The following is a 23735-nucleotide window of genomic DNA, read 5'->3' on the forward strand; positions in this document are numbered from 1 at the left end:
TTTCATTTCGTAATATTTCTTTTTATTATTTTTCATTTTAACAACTAAACTACAACGGAAATTTCTACTACCGCGAGACTACAAATGTTACCAAAAAATTCTAATTATTGGTTTTCATTTTGATTTCGATCGATTTCTAATATTCTGTTCAGTTTTCCGTACCTAAACAACATTTTTTTTGTTCCTTGTCTAATCGAAATTGATCCGATGATTTTGTGCTAATGCATTTGCTTTTGTATTAATGTGCACGATTTCGTTGCTTGTCAATTCGATTCGATTCAATTTTTCATTCAAAATTTGAAAAATAAAAAATACATCGCAATTCTGACAATCTTTTTTGAAAATAACAGGTAGTTCACAAGGTTACAAAGAGATAGAAACTAAAAAAAGGCAAATCAATTAACGTATCCCGCTTCTTTTTTCCACAATTTGATGAGTAGTAGATAAAGTTGCTTTGATCGAAATGAGATTTATGGTAGTCGCATTTCAATTGACATGAGAGTCAAGTACATCATGCAGTTAATTCAATTTGAACTCGGTAACAATAATAACATAAAAAACATTGCATCGAAATGGAATCATCAATGATTTTCAGTTTGTTGATTTATGATGAAGGCTTTGTTGAACTAATTTGATGATGATACTCTACAGTAAGTATTCTCTCAGTCCAATTTGTTGGGATCAAAGTTGTACACTAGTTTAATCTACTATGTTTTTGTTTGTTTCTTGTTTGTTTTCTTATCCATTATGGTTTTGGTATAGTATATTTCGTGAGCATATCGCTACAGAATAAGGGTAACAATAGGTTGATGCTCTAATATTTATGTCAATGGTTTCGTAGTTTGAAAATGTGTGTGACTAAAATGTATGTGATGGACAGTTTCGGCGGATTCATTCCTAATTGATTGGTGTAAACCAACTAATATTCTACAAAGGAAGCTTCGCATTGACGCGTTCACAGGTTGCAAAAAGAAAAACAGATTTAAGAACAAAATGTTCAACAAAGGAAATCGATCACAAAAAATATTGCTACAACTGAAAGGGAAACAAACGCAGATACATAACATCTGAAAAACCATATTTGAAGGTGAAAATAAATTCGATTTTTATTATGGCAATGATTTTCTAGTGTGGCTGCGTTACGTTATAACTGCGATCGCTTCTCAATTAATTCAGCTTGAAGTATATGCTCTTTGAAACCATAAATTAGAATCATAGAAAATCACGCTTATCTGCTCCGTATATGTTTGTTCTAATTTGTTCAACAAAAAGTAAATAGCCCCAATGATTTGTTTTCTTTATTTTTTTTCTGTTTGTTTCATTATGTGCAACATAACGAATAAATCGACGTTTTCCTGCAGAATATTTTTTTATCTTTTGAGAAGCTACTATCATTATGAACGTTGTGATTTGATTCGAATTTCTTTTTTTACGTCTTCTTTCCAATGAAAACTTATTGCGGTATTGTTATTTTCTGTTATCTATTCGTTTACTATACAGATATGCTGTACTTAGTCAAATGCACCATTGCAAATGACCGGGTATCTATCTAGATTTTTTTGACCTGTTTCTTAATTTTTTTGGTTTTGGTTTTTATTTTGGCGGAAAACGTCAAACAATTCATTTGACTTATACTTTTTATGCATGTGTGTGTAATGTATGTTTGTATATTCGAAGTAAAAAAGAATGGATCTAACATGCAACCAATTTGGCTGGTGCGCTATCTACGCCGTTCGCAATTGCTGGTTCGCCAGCTTCAGTGGTTTCATCATCGGTACCATTTTGTGCTGCCTCTAATGATTGTTGACTACTTTGGTTTGCTTTTGCATTATTGTCATCTTCTCTTTGACGTTTTTCAATTTCGCTTTTCATATTTGCAATATCCTTTTGACTGAAATATTTAATACAAACACATTATTCGGAATCAGTTTCATTTCAGACAAGGAGAGATGAGTCAATCATCAAACTATTGCATTTTGTTTTTATCTTTTACCTTATGTGTACGAAAATGATGCCGTTAATGGCATTCAACATATCCAAAACGGAATCCATTGATGGCGGTTGAATGTGGATTGGTGGTAAGTCAACAGTGATTTTTCCAGTTGTGCAAATGTCATTCATTTTCTTTTGTAGCACCACGGCTTGTTGAGTCAAATGACGCAAGCATTCCGATGATTCCTTTGTTTTCTCATGATTTTCACCCAACTTGAATTTTACGGATGAAAAAAAAAAACGCCGAGAAGCCACAGAAAAGCAGTCGTGAGTAAATTATACGCACAATTGATGATTGAATATTATCCGCTACTTACCAATTGTTTGTAAATGGCATATGTCTCTTTTTCGCTACAAAGTGCTGAACGGAAATCACCCATGCAACTTTGTGTGCGTGCAACCAAGTGGTAGCTCACGGCCACTTTCAAGGATTTCTCACCATGATACTTAATGTTCAATGCGAGTGCATGCTCAAGGAAACGAACGGAATGTCGGAATTCACCGGTCGCATGTAAGAAGAGGGCAATATTACTCTGCAAAATAGTTGTCAACAAATGCGTTAATATTATTTCGATTAAAAAGTTTTGTTTTTGTAATCCAATCAACAACTTTGGAATGTTGTTTGCAAAAAACAAAAATATTAATTTCACTTTTTTCCTCGTAATTCCTTATATTTTTGTGGTAATGTCGACACTTACATCCAATTGAGCCATATCAGGATGGTCGTCACCATAGATCAATACAGCTAGGTAACGAGCGCGATAAAGAAGTCGTAAAGCTGGGATTATTTGTCCGTTTGCGAAGCTATAGAGGGCCATGTGTGCCTGAGAAATCGAACCAAAGAAAAATTAGAAATAATCCAGAAATTTGGATGGAAATAACCACACAAAATGACATACATATTCCGAGATTGTGTATGGATGATCAATGCCATTGACACGTTCGCTCATCAGGACGGCGCGTTGCTGGATGTTGACGGCTTCCTGTAAATCACCCATTATGTAACACAAGCGAGCCAACATGCGCAGACATTGTGAGTTCTCCGAATGCATTGCTCCATAAACGTTATTGAGCAAATTCAATGATTCGCTAATCAGTTCATAGCCCTCTTTGAAATTACCCTGTTGAATCTTTGATTGGCCGGTGGTGTAGAAATTGTATGCATCTGTTGCGCGTGGATTAATATGCTTAACAATTGGGAACATGTTCACAATATCATCTTCATTGAATGTTGGCTTATTCTTCGATTCAAAGTTGTATTCACGCAACAAGATTTGAATGCCGACTTTCAAACAAAACGCTCGCAACACGGTCAATTTGTGGAGTTTGTACGTTTCAATAACAGCCTCAATGGATGCTTCAACGCCGAGATCAAAGTCGAAGTATGCTTTCAATTCACGTTTTATTTGTTGCCACAGAGATTTTTGTGTCAATGATATCCATTCATAGGTTTGATCACCACCGAACACACCAACACGACCATTGCTAGCTGACTTTGTGGCCGTGGTGCGTTTATTTTTGCCACCACGTTTGCTTTGCTTGCACAATTCATCTTGTCCAAGTGTTGGATTCAATGGATGACTCGGTGATGTGAGTAGACAGTTGAGAAAATGACTAATTGACGATGCCATGTTGATCAAGTCCGTGTTTTGCATATAAACTTGGAAGATGTGCTTGGTTGATCGTAAAATCAGCTCTTGCACCGATATTCTGTGCAAGTATTCGAGCTGTGGAATCTTTTCGAAAAGATTTGCCACTTTTCCCAAATAACGCATGTTTATACCGCGACTGTGCATTGCCTCAGCCAATGTAGTTCCCTCCATTGGTGCCGATGCATGATTAAGACATTCATTAACGAAGCTCGGAATTTGAACGGTCACCAAGAACTCGGCAGCTTCAATTACCAATTTTCTTTGTTGTTTCAATGAATTGAATGGCGTTGCTAGGGCAGCCAATTTAGCGGCTTGCTCTTTGTCAGTCGGTGGTTCCGTATCGATTGTTCCCGTGTGACGGACTGGCGAAAAGACATCTGGATTGAAGCGAATGTCAAACTCAGACTCCTTCAGTGAACCAACATTAGCGCATGCTTCGCGCACAATTCGCTTCGAATCAGCCGCTTGTTTTGCATTGCTTGAAATATCGTCAGTGAATGATTCCATTACTTTTTTAGCAAGTTCAGCATTCACCATCGGTTTATTGTTATTCTCGCCTGAACCATTTGCCCGATCCTTATTGTCTTCGCTTGGTTTGTCTTCAATTGCTTGGGCTGTGGTTTCGGTGGTTCCAGTGGTTTCGTCCTTCGATTCGTTTTCAGTCTCGGTTTGCTTTTTAGTTGTGCATATCTTCTGTAAATTGTATGCAGCATTTCGAATAAAACGAATGTAACGATCTTCAACAAATGAATCCAACAATTCTTGACGCAAACAGTTCAATTTGTGCTTGTGTTCGATTGGAAAACCCATCTCTTGGACCCGTTTGCTCAATTCAATATCTGGGTGTTTCAAGAAGTTCACATCGGGTGGGAATGTTCTCAACAGATCGAGGATATAGTAACGCTTATCATTTCCGATAATTCCTTTGCATTCGACCGATGAGCACAATTCAACCGCTTCGCCCTTTTCATTTAGCACATGATGTGGCAAAATTTTCAAATGTGTAGCTGCTTTGTTCAACATTTCTAAGTACTTGTCATTAGTTAGGACCGTTTTACCGAAATCAATTGATCCGTAAACCACTGATTGCTCTTGTTCACGCTCCAGAATGCCGGGAATAATCGATTGGGCTGTAACACGGTAACCACGATAATCAACAACGACTGTGCCCAATGTGTAAAGTCCTTCCACGTCAACGGCATTGTACACCCGAACGCCATGCAAATCTAATGAATGTTTAACAAACAAAACGTTTTATTATTATCAATACATCAATTCAGTAAAATGATATGGATGCGTTGTTGGCCGTTTACCATTTCGAGGTGCAACAAATGCGGCTGCATCGCCTCCAAGGTGCTTGTAATGCTCTCGCACATCAAATCCAAGTGAAAAGAAGATATTGTTCCAAATGAACATCTGCATTTTGGCATCTTCACCGGGATTAATGGCCATAACATTACCATCGATGACAGCCATCGCACCACGTGTGGCGGCTCCAACGAAATCACTGTGTACTTTGAATATGGCACGTTCACGCATCAAACGTTCTTGTAGTGTTTTGCGTGGCAATTCCCTTGTTGTTTGTAGTTCTTCGTTCCAGTCACGCGTTTGGCCGGGTATATGCTCTTCATAACCCAATTTTGCTGAAAATGTATCTTCAGCCCGAATGGCATCAATGGTATGCTCTAAGACTGGTGCACACCATGAGTACACTTGGTATGAAGTAGCCAAACGTTCGAATGGATGACGCAATGAGCGACGCTTTAAATTGATTGCGAAATTTCGTTTGAACATTGGTGAAATATATGACAATAAATCGATCAGCGAATGGCACAAATGATTAGGCACATCTGGTTTCGGATTAAATGATTCTTCCGTGGATTGATTGATATAGAAGCCACGTGGACACGCAGTTATGTGGAATCGTTTGTCTTCCATCGTGATAACGTACAGATACATCAAATCACCATGCAGTTTGCGTGGACCAGGTGGTGGGTTCCACGACGATGTGGTCAACACTTTCAATGCTTGTGGCCCTTTAACGTTCTTCACGCCAGGCAATAGCGGTATCAAATTTCGTTCTTTGGCGCCGGGCAATATATAATCGGGAGGTGTGCAATCGAACTTTTCACGCAACTTTTTCGAATCGTTGATTTCATCTTGTGTGATTCTGGTGAAGTAAAAATGTCAATTGTCGGTGGCCATTTGAATATTGTATTTATTTGGTTTTAGTTGTGCGAATTTCATAAAATTACTTACACATTCAAGAATGATAGAGATGCATTTTCCATGCCATTGTACGCATCGGTTGGATCTAAGCTTTTTAGCAAATCACGAACATGGCGCAAGTGTATACGAGCCTCACGAACTGTGTATGGCTCTTCGACCACTTTCAAGATTGATCCATCTTTTAAATTTTCGATGCTCTTCAATTCAGCAAAATTATCCAAAGTGACACCGTCCAATTGCAATGAAAAGCATGTGCGATGACATGAATCTTCGCGATCCATGAGCATTTGATGAATTTCCTGGACCATTTCCATGGCTGATACGGGGATTTCCAGCGGCTCCGATATACCTGGCAACACGACTTTGATATTAAAATTGGTGTCATCGTATATTCCTGATTCGGCATCATCTGCCGTGCCATTCTCCGTTTTCTCTACTTCAGCTCCGTTTGCGGCTTCAGCCTGTTCTCCATTTGTAAGGGTGTGCGTTTCTGTGTTGGGAACAATGAAAAAACGGGATAAATGTAATATGAACAACAGTACTAAAAGTTGGTTGTATTATGACTATATAATTGATATCACGTATTTAATATAATTAATTCGTATTTTCGTCCTCAATCAGCAATCCAGATATTCCACTTTTGTTCTTGAATCGCTTCATTTTTTAAAAATATAAATTGCATATTTGCTCTGCAGGAAACACATTAAGCTTGAACCTGTATCGATCAACCGATACCGGCAATTTACATAACGATCAAAGCCAGTTCTGTGTCTATTTATACGAGATGTTTGTTGTCCGTTGGATAAAATTGCGACAGGCTATAAGCATGAAAAGCGCTGCTATTTGGGTGTGTTCCACAAAACGAAACATTTTGAAATTTTTGAAAGCAATTCTTACTCGTTGCAGTTCGATTGGATGTGAACAGAAAAAAAATGTGTGAAAACGAATATATAGTGTCGTCGATGGTGCGTGCATTGAAAATATTCACATATTCGACAGTATGTTTATGTATGAGGTGCATTTTAAAATGGTAATTGTAAATAGTTTGCTAAAGTTCAACACTTATTCTAAACGATTCATTTATATTTGTCACTTTCAATGTAACCATTCCATGAAACAGAGCTATGCATAGCTCTTTTGGACATTGTATGTGGCAAGACAATAAAATGGTAGCAGTGTCAGTATTCGATTCTAAATCATTTGATCTGTTGCATACCATCAGTCGATTTTACTATGTACGCTCAATTAATTTAGGTAACGTTGAAGCAATTTTAGTCATATAAGGTTTTTTTCTTCTTCTTCTTCTTCTTCTTCTTCTTCTTCTTCTCTCACACTCTCATTTTGTTTATTTCTTCTCTTCTCCCGATTTTCGTATTCAATCATTTTATTTTCCTATTCGGAACAAATTGTGTGTGTGATTTGTTTTTTTTTCCTGTCGCTTTTCTCACTTATCGTCATTGTGTGTCAAGCAAAATATATGTAGCGGTGCGCTAAACACTTATATTGCGAATAATGTTTGTGACGCGCGTATGATACGTAAAAAACCGAAAAAGACATATAGAAGAAAACAGCAGCAACAGCAACAGCAGCAGCAGCAGCAGCAGCAGCAGTGGCAGCGGCAACGGCAGTAGCGACAGTACATTGAAAAACTATTCTCAATATGAGATTGGACTGTTACATAATACGATTATATGAATGCAACCATAGCCAAAATGCTAACCGATAGATCTCTGACGGAATACAATTGAAAATACGAAATCGAGGTGAAAATGATGGCACACAAAATTCGTGCAATTGCACACGATTTGATTTATTTGTTTGAAGTGGATGAGGCACACTGAAACCGAACAGATGCATGGGAGGAATTGTTCTCATTCTTAAACCGCGCACTGACACATTCAATTTGACTCAATTGTCATACGGTGTAGCAATATTCCTTATCGCCTCTGTTCAATAGCCTGACGGTCAAAGTTGGCATTTCAAAATGAATCGCATTCAGTATATTGAATATGTACATACTGGAACCATTGGAGTTTTGCTATCGACGATTTTCCTTTTCTCACTCCTGTGTTCTTTTTTATTCGGTGTTCGCCATCGATACGCAAAGAAACGCCGCATCACATTTTAATCAAACAAAATCGAATTATGGAAATAATTTCGAATTAGATGATCCACAGTCGATTCAATGTACTATCGAAACCAACATGCGGCTACACACTACACAACTGGACACTGGGTTATTCACTTTCATTGTCAATTGACACAATACGGTACATACCTTGATTTTTATCCACATTTCCATTGCTTGATACATGATTTTCGGTAGCCGTCGAATTTGATGGTGTGTCTGATCCCATGATTAATTTGACTATGTTTGTTTATTAGCAGTTAATTCGTCGTCGGAATATATAGGGTTCGATTAGGACTCGGTCAGTCGATTCCGGTTAACTTAATGAGTTTTCCCAGTCAATCAACTCAAGCACTTGCCTCGGTTCGTATCGTGTGTGTGTGTGTGCGTGTACCAAATCTAGATGAAAAAGAAGGAACAGTGTTCCAATTTAATGCACCCCGAAAAACTCTTTCTTTTCGCACTCTATCAAATTAGGTGTAGACCGCAAACGCAAAGTATTCGCTTTGCTTCGATTTTGATTTCTCTTATTGGTACGAATAAAATAAAATACTAAACTATATGAAAATCACAAAGATCTATCTTGACCGAACAATGTTCACACAGTCGAACGAATTTGAAATTAAGCCGACAGATAGTGGGATTGTAAGTACCAGTTCAAATGATGAAATCAATTATTCTTTTTTTTCATTCCCTGTGCAACGATGGTTAAAATCGCAATTATTTCGTCGCAAACTTACAAAATTAACAATTTATAGGAAAATCTACAGAAAAAATTGTAGTTAGAATTTATTTATGTTTTTCTATTCTTTCTACGAATTTTTTTTTTGAATTATACACATATATTATGTCTAAAACACGAGGTTTTTGCTCACACACATCGAAAATATTCCTACAGTCTCCCGTGTTCTCTTCTTTATCAAATCAAAAAACAACAGAGGAAAAAAAGACGAAATACATTTATGTGTATTTCTTTGCCTGAAAAATGAACTTCTACAGCATGAAAACCACGAGATAGATCGCACACACATACACATACATACTACTCTAATGGTAACAACACCAATGAATACAATGGTCCCAATTATAGGAGAGTATGTACTCTCGATGATTTCGTGAACATTGAATCGAAATTGAGTTCGGTCGTCAGGAAGGCAATTGAGGTGGTGTGCGTGCGTGTGACAGCCGATTTTGACATGCTTTACACACTGAACTTTGAATGACAGTGATAATGTGTGTTTGTATGTGAATAAGACTGACAGTTGAGCACACATTGAATGCGGTGCGAGGCGCACTGATTTCCATGCCGACTGCGATCAAATCGACACAAAACGCATAAATGAATCAAATTTAAACAAATTATTGGTTAAATATACGTACCTCTTTCAAACAGAGAAATTCAATTTGTATGAACTAATGGACTATTCGTTTTGAGTTGATTTGATCAGAGACGGCTAACAAATACAATTTTGATCAGACTTTAAACATGATGCGTATAGTCAATGAATTACTATGATAATCTCTGATGTTTTGAATATGAATGGGAGCTCTATTATACCATGCCTTTGTCATCCATTCAGTTTTTACAATCATTTGTCGAAAATAAGTGATACCAATTAAATGCTGCTTTAGATGCAGCGCCATCTTTGACAAAACTCTCGAAATAATACACATCAATGTTTTCTCATCAAAATTACTATTCAATTACTTCATCTGGTGGAGACATTAAATTAATTTAACAATCATAAATTTTGTTTCACCAAAAGTCCCATTTATTTCATGACACTTCCATTTGCCATTGAAAATTTCCGTCCATTAATGGCCATTTGAACTATACGTCACATGGCTGCCGGCATTGAAACGACACTTTGACACTTCATTTCGAGTGCATTTTGGTAGCATAAACGTCAACGCAAGCATATTTACACTCGGTTCTATATCGAGAAGAAGATGTTTTAATCCGACACCTATTCTATTATAGAGCGAACTCAATCGAAAAGGACTATTATTAGTTAACAAATGTAATTGTTATTGCATCGAACGGACGTTTCAAAAATGGATGATCCCTTAAAGCCAACTTCGGTACCATTGGAAGCCGAAACCATATTGTGGTTTGAATTTTTATTAAATCCATCGTTACTGACGACGCATCTACAGAAAGAAAATGCTTGTACGTAGTTCGTTTCCAAATCCAGTTAACATTTTATTGACCTTTCTGATAAACATTTTGATTCTTTTAGGTCCAACGCCGATTGAGCTCATTTCAAAGTTTCTGTCAATGGCACCGGAAAGTCAAAGTAACACAACGACAGCTACAACACCTGACATAGAGTCGGCAATGAATCGCACCGAAGGTTTGAAAATTGGCCGTAAACAATTGGCACTGAAAATTCTTGGCCTCAAAGTTGCATCGTATCTTAAGTGGAATTTGCAAGTGTTGGAACGAAATCTGTCGCTGCAGAAACAAGTTCAATTGTTGAGTGATTTATGTTCGGTGACATCGGATAAAATGGTAAATTTGCCATTGTCCTTGGTGCACGAATGTCAACTGGGACCGGAAGGATCGAAAAAGGCGTTCAATTTTGCCTTGACTCTATACCATCGATGGATTTTACGTGCGCAAGTACTCAAAGAAATTCCACCAAGAGTTTTTCGACAAGGATTCAATCATGTGTAAGTTGAATACGGGATTTTATCTTCGATTTTATTATCTGACATTTGTATATTCATTTGAAAATAGATTGATGACAAATCAAGAACAAGCAAACTCCTTCCGCGACGAAATGTTTCTATCCTCACTCGAACCATTTACGCAAACTAGTATCGATTTTCTAAATCAAATCTGTCTGGATGATGAGCCATTCATACATTTGACATATGGTTCATTTGTTGCGCTCAGTCCGAATTCGGTGTCGGATCGTTTGGAACAGGATTTTGACAATTCCATTGTCATTTCGAAGGCCGAACTCAGAGCACAAATTGCGTATGATTTATGTGAATTTTATTTATATGACAAGAAATACGATTTGGCCAAACAAAAAGCGATTGAATGTCGTGACAATTTAACGGCTTTGAAAAACGAATACGCTGAAAAGGATATCGAATGCAATAAAGATGATGGTGGTCAATTCTTGTTTTGTACATTTACCGATGAAGAACTGCACGGTCGTTTAATGGCCTGTGGACTGTTCGAAAGTGAAAGCGCCGGTTTACTGTATCGAATGAATGGTTCGATAATGAACAAATACAAAGACATTAACACCATTTTCGAATTGGATAACATCAGATTGGAAATCCCATTGGTTAATCGTCATATTCTAGAACTTGACATGGAAGGCATACACACAAATGAACCGCAGAAGATAACAAGAGATGCTCTCATACGAATAGCTGCGTTGAACGCTATCCGATCCATGGTTGACACGAATGATCTCTTCTCACACCATGATTTCCTCGTAAAATATCAAAAACAAAATGGATTGACTATTCTGCTTGAAACTGCAGCCACATTCCTTAGACAATCAGAACAAACTGAACATCACAAAAAAGTGAAAGAAAACATTTACAATATATTATTAACAACTAATGCCAACTATGTGAAACCGGCTGATTTTGAGCTCGTTGAAAATTCATCATTGCTCAGTCACCAAGATTTGGACAATATTAAACGCTTGAAGCAGCTGTATTGCACCAATTCACCCATCGAAAACATTTCTTTCTCGCCAATATGCACAATGACTGACTGGAAACTAAGTGATGTTAAAGGTAAGACAATAAATCCAATTTTCAAATCTCAATGTACTGCGGATTTTTTTCTTAACGTCGTTTCGCCATTTCCATTCAGTTACATCTCTGGAGTTGGGAGCATTGAAACGACAACTGATCAATTGTACGACATCAACTGCTGTACGTGTCCTCCTTGTTAAATGCACAAATCTCATAATGTCCAGCAATCCGTCCCTGTCAATGGAACCATGGCACATAAATCCGAGTTGGATTATGCCAATCAGTATAAAGTCGGTATTAATGTCGATGCCACGAGGCTTCCTACAGGATTACTCGTACATCTGTATTGCAAAAGCAAAAGATTTCGCATCGAAACAGGTGAGTTTGATGCTTTCGGAAAAAATGCGACTTACAGAAGCAAAAAAAAAACATATATATTTCGTTTTTGCAGGAGTTCAAAGTGGCTTTGAACTTATTGAATGCCGCCAAATTGGAAGTTCAACGTCACGATGCGAATACGAGCACAACTCGGCTCAATAAATTAATCGACAATGAAGTTTTACTAACACAAGCAACGCAACATCTGCAGGAGTGGCCAAAGAAGCCAGTTGACCACGATGCAATCATTACAAAGTGTAAACAAGCCCTGAAAAGTGCTAATGGCGAAAATGTGCCGCCACGAATCGAAATTTTACCTTCATGTGCAGCAGTTCTAATCAATTCGAATGAAGCCAACGAACTGGTTCGAATCGATCGTCGCTTCCCCTCATCCGAATTGTTTTCGGCGATTGCAACAATAATGATCGAGCTTGAACAGCACAAGGCGACTGCGTCAAAAAAGGTGTTCCGCGATGCTTGGGATATGATTGCACCAATGTTTGCAAATGGCGGCCATTCGTCGTCGGGCATCAATCGACGTGGCCGATCAACGCCACAGCATAATATCGATACAGGTACGTACAACTTTGACAGCTATTTGCTACCTAATATATTCCGATTGATTTATTGTGGCTGCGTGTATTCCTTTAGTCGATGACTCCAATGATGCGGCTGATGGATCGGATCGAAGGGAAAATGACGATACAACAAATCAAGATGTTAATATGCAATATGATGATCAGAATGCGGCTGGAACACAAGATGATAATACCAACAGCAATGGGAATGGTTCAAGGAACATGGATGTTGATGATGTGGATCGCGGTAATGACAGCCATAACAATGAACGTGACCGAATCAATCCATTTTCAAACCGGAATCGAAACCATTTTAACAATGATAATAGTGGCTACGGCATTCGAGATTCTCCTGCGGTCATTGTGAATACAAATTTACTGCCATTCATTCAGAAACTTCGCGATCCATTGCGTAAGTAAAATGAATTCCTGTACATATTTGCATCATTTCAAACCGCATCGTTTGCTTTTCTTCTTAGCCATCACCATAATGATGACATTGTTTGCAAGATTACACAATATTTTGGACGATAATTTAAATCGTGAAATCAATGGCGAATACATGAATCTATGGCCGACGATTGTCACAAAGTATGTTACAAAAAAAGAATTTTAGAATTTTGAAATGAAAAAAAAACACATTGAAATTTGAATGATTTCTCTATTTCAGTCCGATGAGCTACAATATAGACATAGTGATTGAGATTCTGAATATAACATTGAAACAAGCGCTGCAGTGGCATCCACAGCATGTTCCATGGATTCGAATTGAAGGCGATCTTGAATTTCGTATGTCACACACCTATTCACTTGAATCATATTTTTTTCATGAAACAACGCTTCCGTTTCTGTTTCTACAATAGGCAATGAAAATTATGAAGCCGCAATGTCTTCGTATGTGAATGCGATTTTAACTGGATCTGAGTATTATACGGTGAATTTGGAACAAAACATTGATGATTATATCATACGGAGAATGATTAAATGTTGTTCTAATTTGGGTTGCTATATGGCTGCTTATGTACTCTGTCAAGTAACGTTATTTCTTTAGCTAACTAAATCATCATTGATAATAATTAATAAATAATGGTTGGTTGATGATCCATTTGCATTATTCCACAGTTCCTAGAGGAAATTGACTACAGTTTGGCATTCAAAACACTTTCGGATCGGGCAACATTCAGTAGCATTTCAGTCAAATCGTTTGTTTTCTCCGATGCAATGGACTCTTATTATAACTGTATTTGGGATGCAACTTTATTGGAGTTTATCGTCAATTTCCTAGCCAAACGTGGAGAACATGCACGGAAACAGTTGGCGGTATGATATTGGATTTTTTTTTCCTTTTTTGTGAAGAACTGTTCATTAATCTCCATTTTGGGTACTTTCCACCGCAGATTGCAGCGTTAGGACAATTAGAGCTGAACGCTAACAATAACGATGAGGTGAAAAGAGAAGCTGCCACAACTCGACAAATCAAGTTTCTACGTGCGCTCGCCAAACAATATATATTGTGACGAGTAACAGAATTTGAAGTATGTCAACATTTAAGAAAGAATCGGTGTGTTTGCTGAAATATCTAAACCCTGTAAAAAAGTAGTAATATTTCCTAAGTTTAATTAAAGTTATTATTAATTTTATTTCGTAAAAGATCCGTAATTTTTTTCGGGAAAAGAGAAAACACCGAACAAATCAGAAAGAGAAATCGCATCAAAAACGTAATCTCTTTATTAAATTTTATTCAAACATCATTTTAAGTATCTATTTAACCGAGAAACAATTAACAATAAATACACACATCTTCGTCAAATCGAACAGAGAAGATGCAAAAGCCAGCTATAAACCCAATTTTACACTCTCGAAAATATTTTTTTTTGTTCGTTTTCATAGTTTTTTGTCTCTCGATTTATTCAAAGCGCGGTTAAAAATGGTATGTTCTTATGTGAGATATAATTGCAGGCAGACCACCACTGTATCGAGTATATATCGAACATAAAATATTATTTATACATTTTTTTTATTTGATAAAAACAAAGAAATGGAAAATCAAGTAAAAATAAAGTTTGTTTGACTTAAAGAAACAAATAAAACATTTTACAAGCGCCTGCTTTCTCTGATGGTGTGTGTGTGTGTGTTCGCATCAAACCTCGGTAAGCATTTGATTTAGAAATCGGTGTAAGAAAGATTAACAGCCTGTGGTTTAGTGAAGGCGATTGGTTTATAGAAATCATTCGGTTGTCCCCATCCACGTGCTGCCCGATTATAGTTATCCTGGTGCGATGACGATGCGTACGATGAAATGCGAGTGCTGTGTTGAGATGAAAACGGTACACTACCGGCACTCGGATTGTAACTCGACGGCGATGAAGAGAATGAGCAGCCAGACAAACGATTTGATGGAGGAGGAGGATTAGCAGAAGCACCAGACCTGAACAAAATAAAATATAAAATGTGATGAATGCCTTGATATGAAAATTTCGATGTGAAAAATGCCATGACTTACCATGGAGCACTTGGATATGAGTTGAATTGTGTGCTGCTGCCGCCGAATGGAGTTGGTGATACATTTTTCACGCGTTGATTCGGTACGGTCAATGGACGACGAATAACAGGCTGCCGCAATGTCGGCTGTTGTTCAAAGATGGCCAATTTTTCCAGTGCAATCGGTGATGGGGTGAACGGTTTTGGCGTAAAATTTTGCACAGGGAATTGCGTGCCATACACTTGCGATGGATCGATTTTCCTGAAGCTTGGTGGTGCTGCTCCACTTGGCGAATGGTACAAATCGGTTTGCGGTGGAGGAGCAAATGTATTCTCATATTGATGAGGATATGATGGCGATGCGGTTTTTGGTAAATAAGCATCTGTTCGTGGTGGAGTGTAGCCACTCAACGGGATTTCTGGTGGTGTAAACATTTCTGTTGTGGAAAAAAAGGGGAACAAAATATTGAATGTAATTTTAACAGATTAGTACAAAAACACATCTAATGCTCATTTGTACGAGTCTTTTCCATGCAATAACATTTTCCTATCAACAGATACACGGTTATGTACGAGAGTATTTGGTGTATTATTTTGAACAAGGACCAATTTGAAGAACATCCATACTACAGAGTGCAATTTGTTTTTAGATCAAACACCGGGTGAAAAAGTGTTATGGACAGAGTTTTTCAGTTGTTGTTGTGTGGACGATCGGCTCTTCGGGAGGGAATATTGTTTGTTTGTTTTTTGTTGCAGTATTCGTTTTATGCTAATAACGTTATTAATATGATTTCATTAATTATGACACCATTGAGTCATAGCAGTAAAAGTAAGTCGTTAAAAATATGTAAAATAGTCATCAACGAGAAACAACAGATGCAAACGGGTAAGAAATTATATTTGCTAGGTCTTGCCTCCATCGATATTTTCATCCGATTGCTTTTCATTGGAATTGAATCGACTGCTCGCCGATTCGATACTCTTTTCTTCGTACGATTGTTGAACAGTGCTGCTGGTTGTACTCTGCGACTGTGTTAACCATTGATATTGTTCATCTATCGAGTTTGATATTTGACATTCGACTCTATCGAACGCTTGCTGTTGCTGGATCGCCTCAACATCATTGCTCATTCTCGTTGTGTTCGTTGAATATTGTTTACTTGCTCGCATCTCATTTTCCTTTCCAGTAAAACCGTAGCGATGCTCCTTGTTCATGTATGTTGTCGATATTTTGTTGCTGGTTGTGGTTGTACCACCGTCCATATTCAATTGAATATTTTCATTCACCTTCTGTTTAATGATTGAACGCATTTGCTGCTCAAATGTGTTAATCAATTGCTGCACTGGTATTTTCACATATGCGTCACCCAATTCACTCTCATCCACTTCATTTGTAGACTGTATCTTTTGGTCATGATTATGTGTATCCTGCTCCATCTGTGGTACATGCCGCAACGACTCCTTTGTGCGATTAAAATAATCAATTGGACCTTTCTCTTCCGTTCTACACGATGTTTGTGTTTCGTCCAAAGTATTTTGCTGGGTCTCGTGGTTTTGGTGTGTTAATGTTATTTTCGCAGTGGTCTCTTCGAACTCCTTAATGGCGGATAGCAAGTCTGATGCTAGTTCATCTGTTTCTAACTTTGTGTCATTTTGATTGCTCAAAACTGTTTGAAATGGTTGCAGTTTTTTATGGTTTTTTTTCAAACATGTGGAAATGTGTTCAAATCAAAGAAGTATATCAAATTAACCAAATATTGTTGGCAAGCAGAAAATTATATAAATTACTGCAATTGCAATTTTTCTTCAATAAGCCACACGTGCATTTAAATTTTTGTTTTTTTTTATCTTTTTAAAAAAAGTAACTACCAATTTCCTAGCCTTATCAAAATGCATTTTTTGATCAATTTTGAATGGATAAAATTACCGTTTGGTAGTTTCGTGGGTGGTGCATTCCATCCTTGTGGTATGCTTGGCTTGTATGCCAAGTCGCGTAGATTGTTTGGAGTTCGCTTAATCGGCTGCAACGGCTGCTGCTTTGATGAAATGAAAATGGTGGTTATTTATGCTGATGGATATACGCTTGAGCTGAATTGTGTGTACTCACTTGGGGCAATTTGTATGATTGACTTGGCAACGATGCTGGTGCCGTTGCTGGAGTCGGTGGTTGGTACGTTGGCCTGTAGCCGCTCGGTGACGAAGAATAAATGTTATCATTATAATAATCATCTTTTCGTTGTTGCGCTTCCCATGCATGTTGTTGTTGATAATTGGCCTGCAAGTCACAAGCGTTGGCTTTTCCAATAAATACCACCGAATATTATTTATTCACATCTAATTCAGTTACCTGATTATCAACCGATTGCTGGTAGCTACTTTGTTCAAATTGATTGGTGTCGTAGATTTGTGTCGGTCCAGCTGAGTACGAAGTGGCGGCTGGATTGTTTGCCGATCGAGTAGTTTCGTCAACAATCCATTTTTCGGATCGCTTGCGTCTCTTTGCAAAGAGTTCAGCACCTACGGAACAAAATCAAATCATATTCGAATTGTATTATGCCAAATGCTGCTTCTGAATTCCATTGAATTCCAGATAAAAACCTTTTCCTTTTGGTGTATCTGTGTGCAAAGCACTAACCAGTTCAGCACATTTATCGGGGGATAGCATTCCACCGCTATGGTCATATGTGATGCCCTGGCTATGAACATCTTGCACAACGCCTCGCGGATCCATTACCAATTTCAATGGTATTTTCGATTCGTATCGTTGAGTCGAATACGATTTCTCTTCGCTGTATTGGGATGACGGCTTTTGATAGTCGCCAAATCCATTCAAGTTAACATTTTCGTTTTTGCCTTTGTTTGATTTGCGTCGATTGATGATAATATATAAAATGGAAATTGATATAAATGATTGCTTGAACGTTGTTGTGTTTTTATTGTGCGTGGGCTCATTCAACACCAAGCGCAGATTCACGTCACGCAAGCCATTTTTTTTTTAAAGAAAAATCGATTGCTCAAGCAATTTTATGAGAACTCATTGTTATGTTTTTGTTTACTGACCAAGCATTGCTCATATTCGTTACTTAAATGATGTTGTCTTTTTTTCGCTATTAAACTTTAGTAATCATCTCGAAAGCAAGCAACGAAAATAATCTTGTTGGCCCAGAGCCAACTGAATTGTGTTTTAATTGTGTATGGATAAAAGCAGACGCAGAAAAAGATAATCCGTTTTTTTTTTGCTCCAATTGAAATGGTTGAAGTCTTGTTATTTTGTATTTGATCATTTAAAGCCAATGAAATGATGAAAGTAAAAACAAGAAATCGAAGTGAATGAAATTTTCGCAGAAATAACGCTTTTCTCACATTTTGATGGATGTTTCTTAAATTGATTTTCATGAACCAAAATCCTGGTTTAGTTCATATTTTAACACAGTCTTAATTTGTAATGATTTAAACTCGGATTTTTTTCAAGATTCTTCCTTGCATTCTCTAGAAAATTTGTCGGTTTCTTCAGGAGAATAAACAGTTCATTTCGTTTGGTTTACCTTTTAGTTGCTAAATCATACGCCCCACTCGGAATGAGTGGGCAAAAAGTCAAATTGAAATGTTGGATTATGTGCATAGCAAATGTGAAACAAATACCTTCTCCTTCGTGTACCCATTTTACGGATCGCTTCTTTCTGTTGACGTACATTGTTTGTCCCTTGGATAGCTTATTGTTGGCGTCACTGAGCGATGATGAGATGCGACGTGCCAGTTCCACTTGATCTTCCACAGTTGGATGCAGTCCGGGCGTAAAGAATGCCGATGATGCATATAACTTTCCTACATGTCGATGATTGTGATTGGGTTTAATTTGATTTGATTGTTTGTTTTTTTGTTGTTTTTTTTTTGGTTACAGTTTATCGGTTTCACCATGAAAATCGCACCCGAAACGATTTTTCGTTGGCATATTTTCAACATGGGTGTGAAGAGAGACAAACATCGACAAAGAAATCGTTTAATTGAAGTGTTCATAAATCAGTTTAAAGAATAAACATAAATAAACTACAAAAGAAATTGATGAATGAAGAGCACATTAATCAATCGGGAATATCCATATCGTCATTAATCATTTCAAAATATATTCTACGTCTAATTTTTCTAAGGGAATCATTTAATAAAAATTGAAATGAGGAAAAACATGTGCGAAATATTTCTGGAAAATTAATTCGACCTTGTGTGTTGATTTGTTTAACTAAATTGATTTAGTTTAATGATGAATGTGCATTTTTTTTATTGCATAACCTTGAACTTACGTTCAATTTCGAAATATGGCAGTAAATGATTCGGTTAATTATGACAACGAAAAAAATGAACACTCTGCAATGAGCCCTTGTGCCCATATAGATCAAATCCAAACCAAAAAAAAAAAACAGAAGAAGACCAAAGCAACGCAAACTACTGAAGATCGAATAAGTAAACAAAACACATCAAAATTACTTACGGTTTTTATTTGGTAAAATGACTTCTGCATCACTGGCCGGTGTAAAGATTTTTTGTAAATCGATTGGTTTTGAGGAAGATGTTGCGGACGATGTATTATCTTCCTACAAAACGTTTGATGCAAACCGCATTGTAAATGATTTGTTTTCAATATTGTGCAACAATTATCTTTAGATAATTTCCGATTTGATTGTGGTTTGAACCAATTTCCCATATACATTTCGTTTTCTGTTCCCGATTTGAAATTTTCGTATTTTGGATTTCCTTATGTCAATATATTTTCATTTTGAATGTTTTCAACCGCGCTTTTTTTCTGTTTCAACCGCGTTTACGTTAAACAGCGTTAACTAATCTTTTTTCTGACAGCTATTTAAGTAGCGAGAGTAAGAGTGTGCTTGTGCGTGTGTGTTCGTATGTTCTCTATTCGACTCTATTTGATATTTATATTTAGCAGAACATGTATTCCACAAAATACATTGTATAACAGGCATTAATCGTTTGATCGCTTTCCATCCGATCTGGACATTGGGCTTGCTTTTGAAATGCAAAAGTTTCTTGTCTTTGATCTTGGAAGTATGAATCCGATTCGCTTTTGATTGAAAATCTAGAGAGAATAAAATTTAAGTAAAAATATTTTCCATGCGAAATGCTCAACTTGACAACAGTTTAATCGTATTCAAAACAATAGTTTGGTTATCCTTGAATCGTTCGCTTCGAAGCATGAAAAGAGAATACCCTTGATACGCAACCATTTAATTGTGCATGGATGTGTAAGTGTACGTGTGTGTGTGTGTGTGTGTTTATAACGATAGAAATTTGGAGAAACATTTATTTTCAACTTTTTAATAAGGATCCTCGAGAAGGTCGCCGAAGTAGATGAAAAAGAAAATTGAAATAAATCGTGTTTCAATGAATTTTGACTTATTGTGAAGCTGGCAATCATTAATCAGTGATAAATGTAGCGAAATTTCATTCAAGCTCGCCCCCACTGGCATGCTTACATTTTTTTGTGTAACATTGCTCGTATTTTCAATTTAGTAAATTACCGCACAAAAAATTCATTGCATTTTTTCACACATAACATTTGTTTTCCCTTTTGTTGCATATTCAAAGACTTATTATATTCAACATCAGTCGATGAGAATTGTTTTTGATTTCTTTCGTTGTCGAGCATTATGATGTCGTGGCTATAAATAGGTCACTCTCTCATGCCATAACTCCATCGGAGAGCCAGAGCATTGAGAAAGCATGGTGAAGCAAAATTCAAGGTGGAATTTGTGGAGATTCTTACCGGTCTGCACCAAAATTTCCGTCCCAATTGCACCAAAAATTCCCTTTTCACCGGATCAAATCGATCCGATGGCTTGAAGCCACGTTTCTTTTCGATAATACAGTTACCACTGGTGCTGTACGAGCGACGACGTTGAAATACTGGCGTTTGGTTTACATTTCGATTGGATAGACGGTTCGGATTGTGCGAGGGTGTACTGAGCGAACGTTGCATTTTGAATAATTACCTCAATTGCTTAGTGCGTACAGAGAATGGAAACAAAAAACTAGAGTATTGTTTGCGATGCCAAGAACAATGTTTTGGCTGGGGTGAGCATACAATGGGGAAAAATAATTTCCAAAGGACGATGGCGTAGTGAAAATAATCTCGTTTTTTCTATACTTTTTACAAGAAATTAAACTTGAGGCTTTCGCATTAAAAATAAACAAGACAAATGGCACATCAGCACATTGAATTTACATCTTCCGACGAGTAATTATCGTTTATCCCTCCGCCACAGCAAATGGCTTTTTCAATTTTTTTTTCTTCCTTCACTTCTCTGTTGCTTGCACAAAACAGCGGATATTTTTTTATGTGCGCACAAATGCGAGGCTATTTTCGTTATCTGTTCTACGACAAAATGGGAATTTGTAATTAAAAGAATGCTTGTCGCGTTCGTTTGTTCAAATTGTCAGCCATAAAAACTGTAATTTGATTTCCGATGTCACTTTTTTACAGCACAAATAACTTTTGTTTTTTCGCAGTCTTGTCATTTGTGAGAATGTTTTTTTCTTTCGTTCCTCCTAACACAATGCGGAGTTTTTTTTTCTATTTGGTTTGCCCGAGAAACGCACAAAAACACTAATGGAACCGAATTGTGGCGAAACACAAATAATAATTTTTCTCTTCTTCTTGGTATACACAAACGAATCAAACGGATGAAAAACGAAGTAAAACAATGGGAATAGTGTAATGCCAAAGACGATAATTCCTCGGGAAAAATAGCTTCAGTGATAACAACAACAGTCGATGTGCTCGCTAAACCATTAACACTTTATGGGATCAACACGAATGGCAATTCGTCGAACGTTAATTTTTCGACACCGTTTGGACGTGGAATAGCGATAGCTATACAAATATTGAGAGCGAACGGGCGGCTAACATGCTACAAAACACGATGCTTGAGAAAAATACGTGCTAAAGGTATTCACCGAAAAGTGAGAGAAACAACAACTATAGAATCAAAATGAAGAAGAAGAAAACGGAAAATCCCGCGCAGAACAACGGCGAAATTATGATGGTTATTTCGGCCGAATTTCTTCGCATTCATTCGTTTCTCTGCATATTTTGTGCTCGTTTATATTTTCTTCATTCTAGACTATATTTCACAGATTTTCGAATTTTACGTGGTCTCGTATGCTTTTCACAGCATACGGTTTGTATCTCATTTTTTTCTCTTCATTTTAACGTTGGTCATGTGGCATGTGTTGTACGTTTGAATGAGGATTCGATCAAAATTCAGCTCATTTAATTTTCATTTCGACGGGCATCCAATGTGTGCGTGTTTTTTTTCTCTTTCGAAAGTGATTTTTTTCTCTTAATTTGTTCGCTGGGCTTGCTTTCGTTATTCCTGTTCGCTGACCATTTTCTATTTATTTTTGTTGATTTCTCGAGCGCTTCAATCTGCGGCGAAAAAAATGAAAGAGAAGAATATCGCTGTATAGTTTTGGCAAATGTGAAGCGCGATATGCATATGCAGGCCGAGCAAAGCCCATACATGTGTTTGGATATTTTGTATATATTATTCAGTGGAATACTGAAATACAACGCGCTTTATGTTCAGCGAAACAAACACATTGATGCGTCGTACATTCCGTTCTAAAATTAAACCGAGAAAAGTATGCAAAGGCTGTAAGTAGAACGTGTCGTTAACGAGAGTAACAAGCGAGAAACACACACGCAGGTTCTTTGGGCATGAGCGCGAATGCAGTTCTTTTTTCACACAAAATCTCTCTCTCTCTCTTTCTCATTCGGCTGCTGTCGGCCGTTTCTTGGTTTTTCTAAAAATTGTATATATACCGAAAACTATGAAAAAAATGAATTTGGATTTCTTCTCAAGAATAGATGAGTGTGCCTTTTCTTGTCGACTCTGCGATTTAAAAAAAAACGCGGCCAAATTCAGTGCGTCGAATAAGTAACATTCATTGCGAAAAAATTTCTTAAATTTTTCGTTAATTATTTGCAACCTCTGTGTCAAAACGAATAAACAAATTACTAGATCGCCGTATTGGCTTTGACGTTCCATTTGAGTAGAATGTTCAAATCGGATTTAAAATATTTGATAATTATATTCAGCGGTTTATTTATTGATTGTCTTTGCATTTGAGCAGCTATATGTATGATTTGTCTAGCATTTGAATTTAATGTTTGTAGTTGGCATTCAACTGTTGCTGCCAATTTTATGAAAAGAAGAATATGAACTTGAGGAAAACCACTAATCAATCATTCATTTATTCCGAATTCGATCGAGTTTGCAAACAGTTCATTTGCTTTTTTTTCGTTTGCCTTTCAAATTTGCTTGCTCATGTCCATTGGCGCTGCGATTTATAAATAAATATTCTGATTATAAAACGACCCATCCACCGTTGAATTTTCGATCTTTTCAACAAATGTTAACATAAAGCGAGATGTAGATAAATAAATAGCTATCGAATAGACGCTACGGATGAATTGAAAGAGGAGAAAATGTAGCAAAACAAGTTGCTGACAAAATAAGCGGACTATTTTCAAAGATTCGATTTGTTTTTCTTTTCGGC

At 37.0% G+C, this 23735-nt stretch overlaps 3 protein-coding genes across 31 annotated transcripts in view; 1 reads left to right on the forward strand and 2 right to left on the reverse strand.

Moving 5' to 3' along the window:
- LOC129574209 (clustered mitochondria protein homolog) lies at window positions 1–9592 on the reverse strand. Of its 12 annotated transcripts, none has more exons than XM_055455835.1 (10): window positions 8881–9060; window positions 8742–8765; window positions 8152–8400; window positions 5904–6363; window positions 4958–5814; window positions 2892–4870; window positions 2691–2816; window positions 2310–2525; window positions 1994–2205; window positions 1–1891 (listed from the first exon to the last, which is right to left on the reverse strand). In XM_055455835.1, the coding sequence occupies exons 3-10, from the start codon at window positions 8228–8230 to the stop codon at window positions 1693–1695; spliced, it is 4128 nt and encodes a 1375-aa protein (XP_055311810.1). In that variant the 5' UTR covers window positions 8231–8400; window positions 8742–8765; window positions 8881–9060; the 3' UTR covers window positions 1–1692. The 12 variants fall into 12 exon arrangements, with proteins under 12 accessions (XP_055311810.1, XP_055311807.1, XP_055311808.1 ...); XM_055455832.1 differs by having other exon boundaries at window positions 8655–8765; XM_055455833.1 differs by having other exon boundaries at window positions 8560–8765.
- Window positions 9382–14773, forward strand: LOC129574212 (integrator complex subunit 8). The gene is made up of 11 exons (XM_055455857.1): window positions 9382–10171; window positions 10242–10674; window positions 10742–11766; window positions 11846–12105; window positions 12179–12680; window positions 12757–13095; window positions 13163–13274; window positions 13354–13472; window positions 13547–13716; window positions 13806–14003; window positions 14081–14773. Exons 1-11 carry the CDS (start codon window positions 10057–10059, stop codon window positions 14198–14200), a joined length of 3393 nt encoding a protein of 1130 aa, XP_055311832.1. The 5' UTR covers window positions 9382–10056; the 3' UTR covers window positions 14201–14773.
- Window positions 14376–23735, reverse strand: part of LOC129574211 (immunoglobulin A1 protease autotransporter) — a 16277-nt gene continuing 6917 nt past the window's right edge. For 5 of the 18 annotated variants that reach the window (XM_055455837.1, XM_055455842.1, XM_055455838.1 and 2 more), the window contains exons 4-12: window positions 19651–19753; window positions 18807–18989; window positions 17763–18017; window positions 17512–17681; window positions 17272–17439; window positions 17092–17200; window positions 16079–16831; window positions 15187–15601; window positions 14376–15111 (exon numbers count right to left, since the gene is read on the reverse strand). In XM_055455837.1, the coding sequence (XP_055311812.1) occupies window positions 14847–15111; window positions 15187–15601; window positions 16079–16831; window positions 17092–17200; window positions 17272–17439; window positions 17512–17681; window positions 17763–18017; window positions 18807–18989; window positions 19651–19753 (2421 nt within the window). In that variant the 3' untranslated portion in view covers window positions 14376–14846. The remainder of the gene's footprint in view (window positions 15112–15186; window positions 15602–16078; window positions 16832–17091; window positions 17201–17271; window positions 17440–17511; window positions 17682–17762; window positions 18018–18806; window positions 18990–19650; window positions 19754–23735) is intronic. The other 13 variants (XM_055455852.1, XM_055455856.1, XM_055455855.1 and 10 more) reach the window with 5 other exon arrangements.

Source organism: Sitodiplosis mosellana, unplaced genomic scaffold (genome assembly GCF_009176505.1).
Source record: "Sitodiplosis mosellana isolate CC-2019 unplaced genomic scaffold, AAFC_SMos_1.0 Smas_scaffold_6150, whole genome shotgun sequence".
Taxonomy (NCBI): Eukaryota; Metazoa; Arthropoda; class Insecta; order Diptera; family Cecidomyiidae; genus Sitodiplosis; species Sitodiplosis mosellana.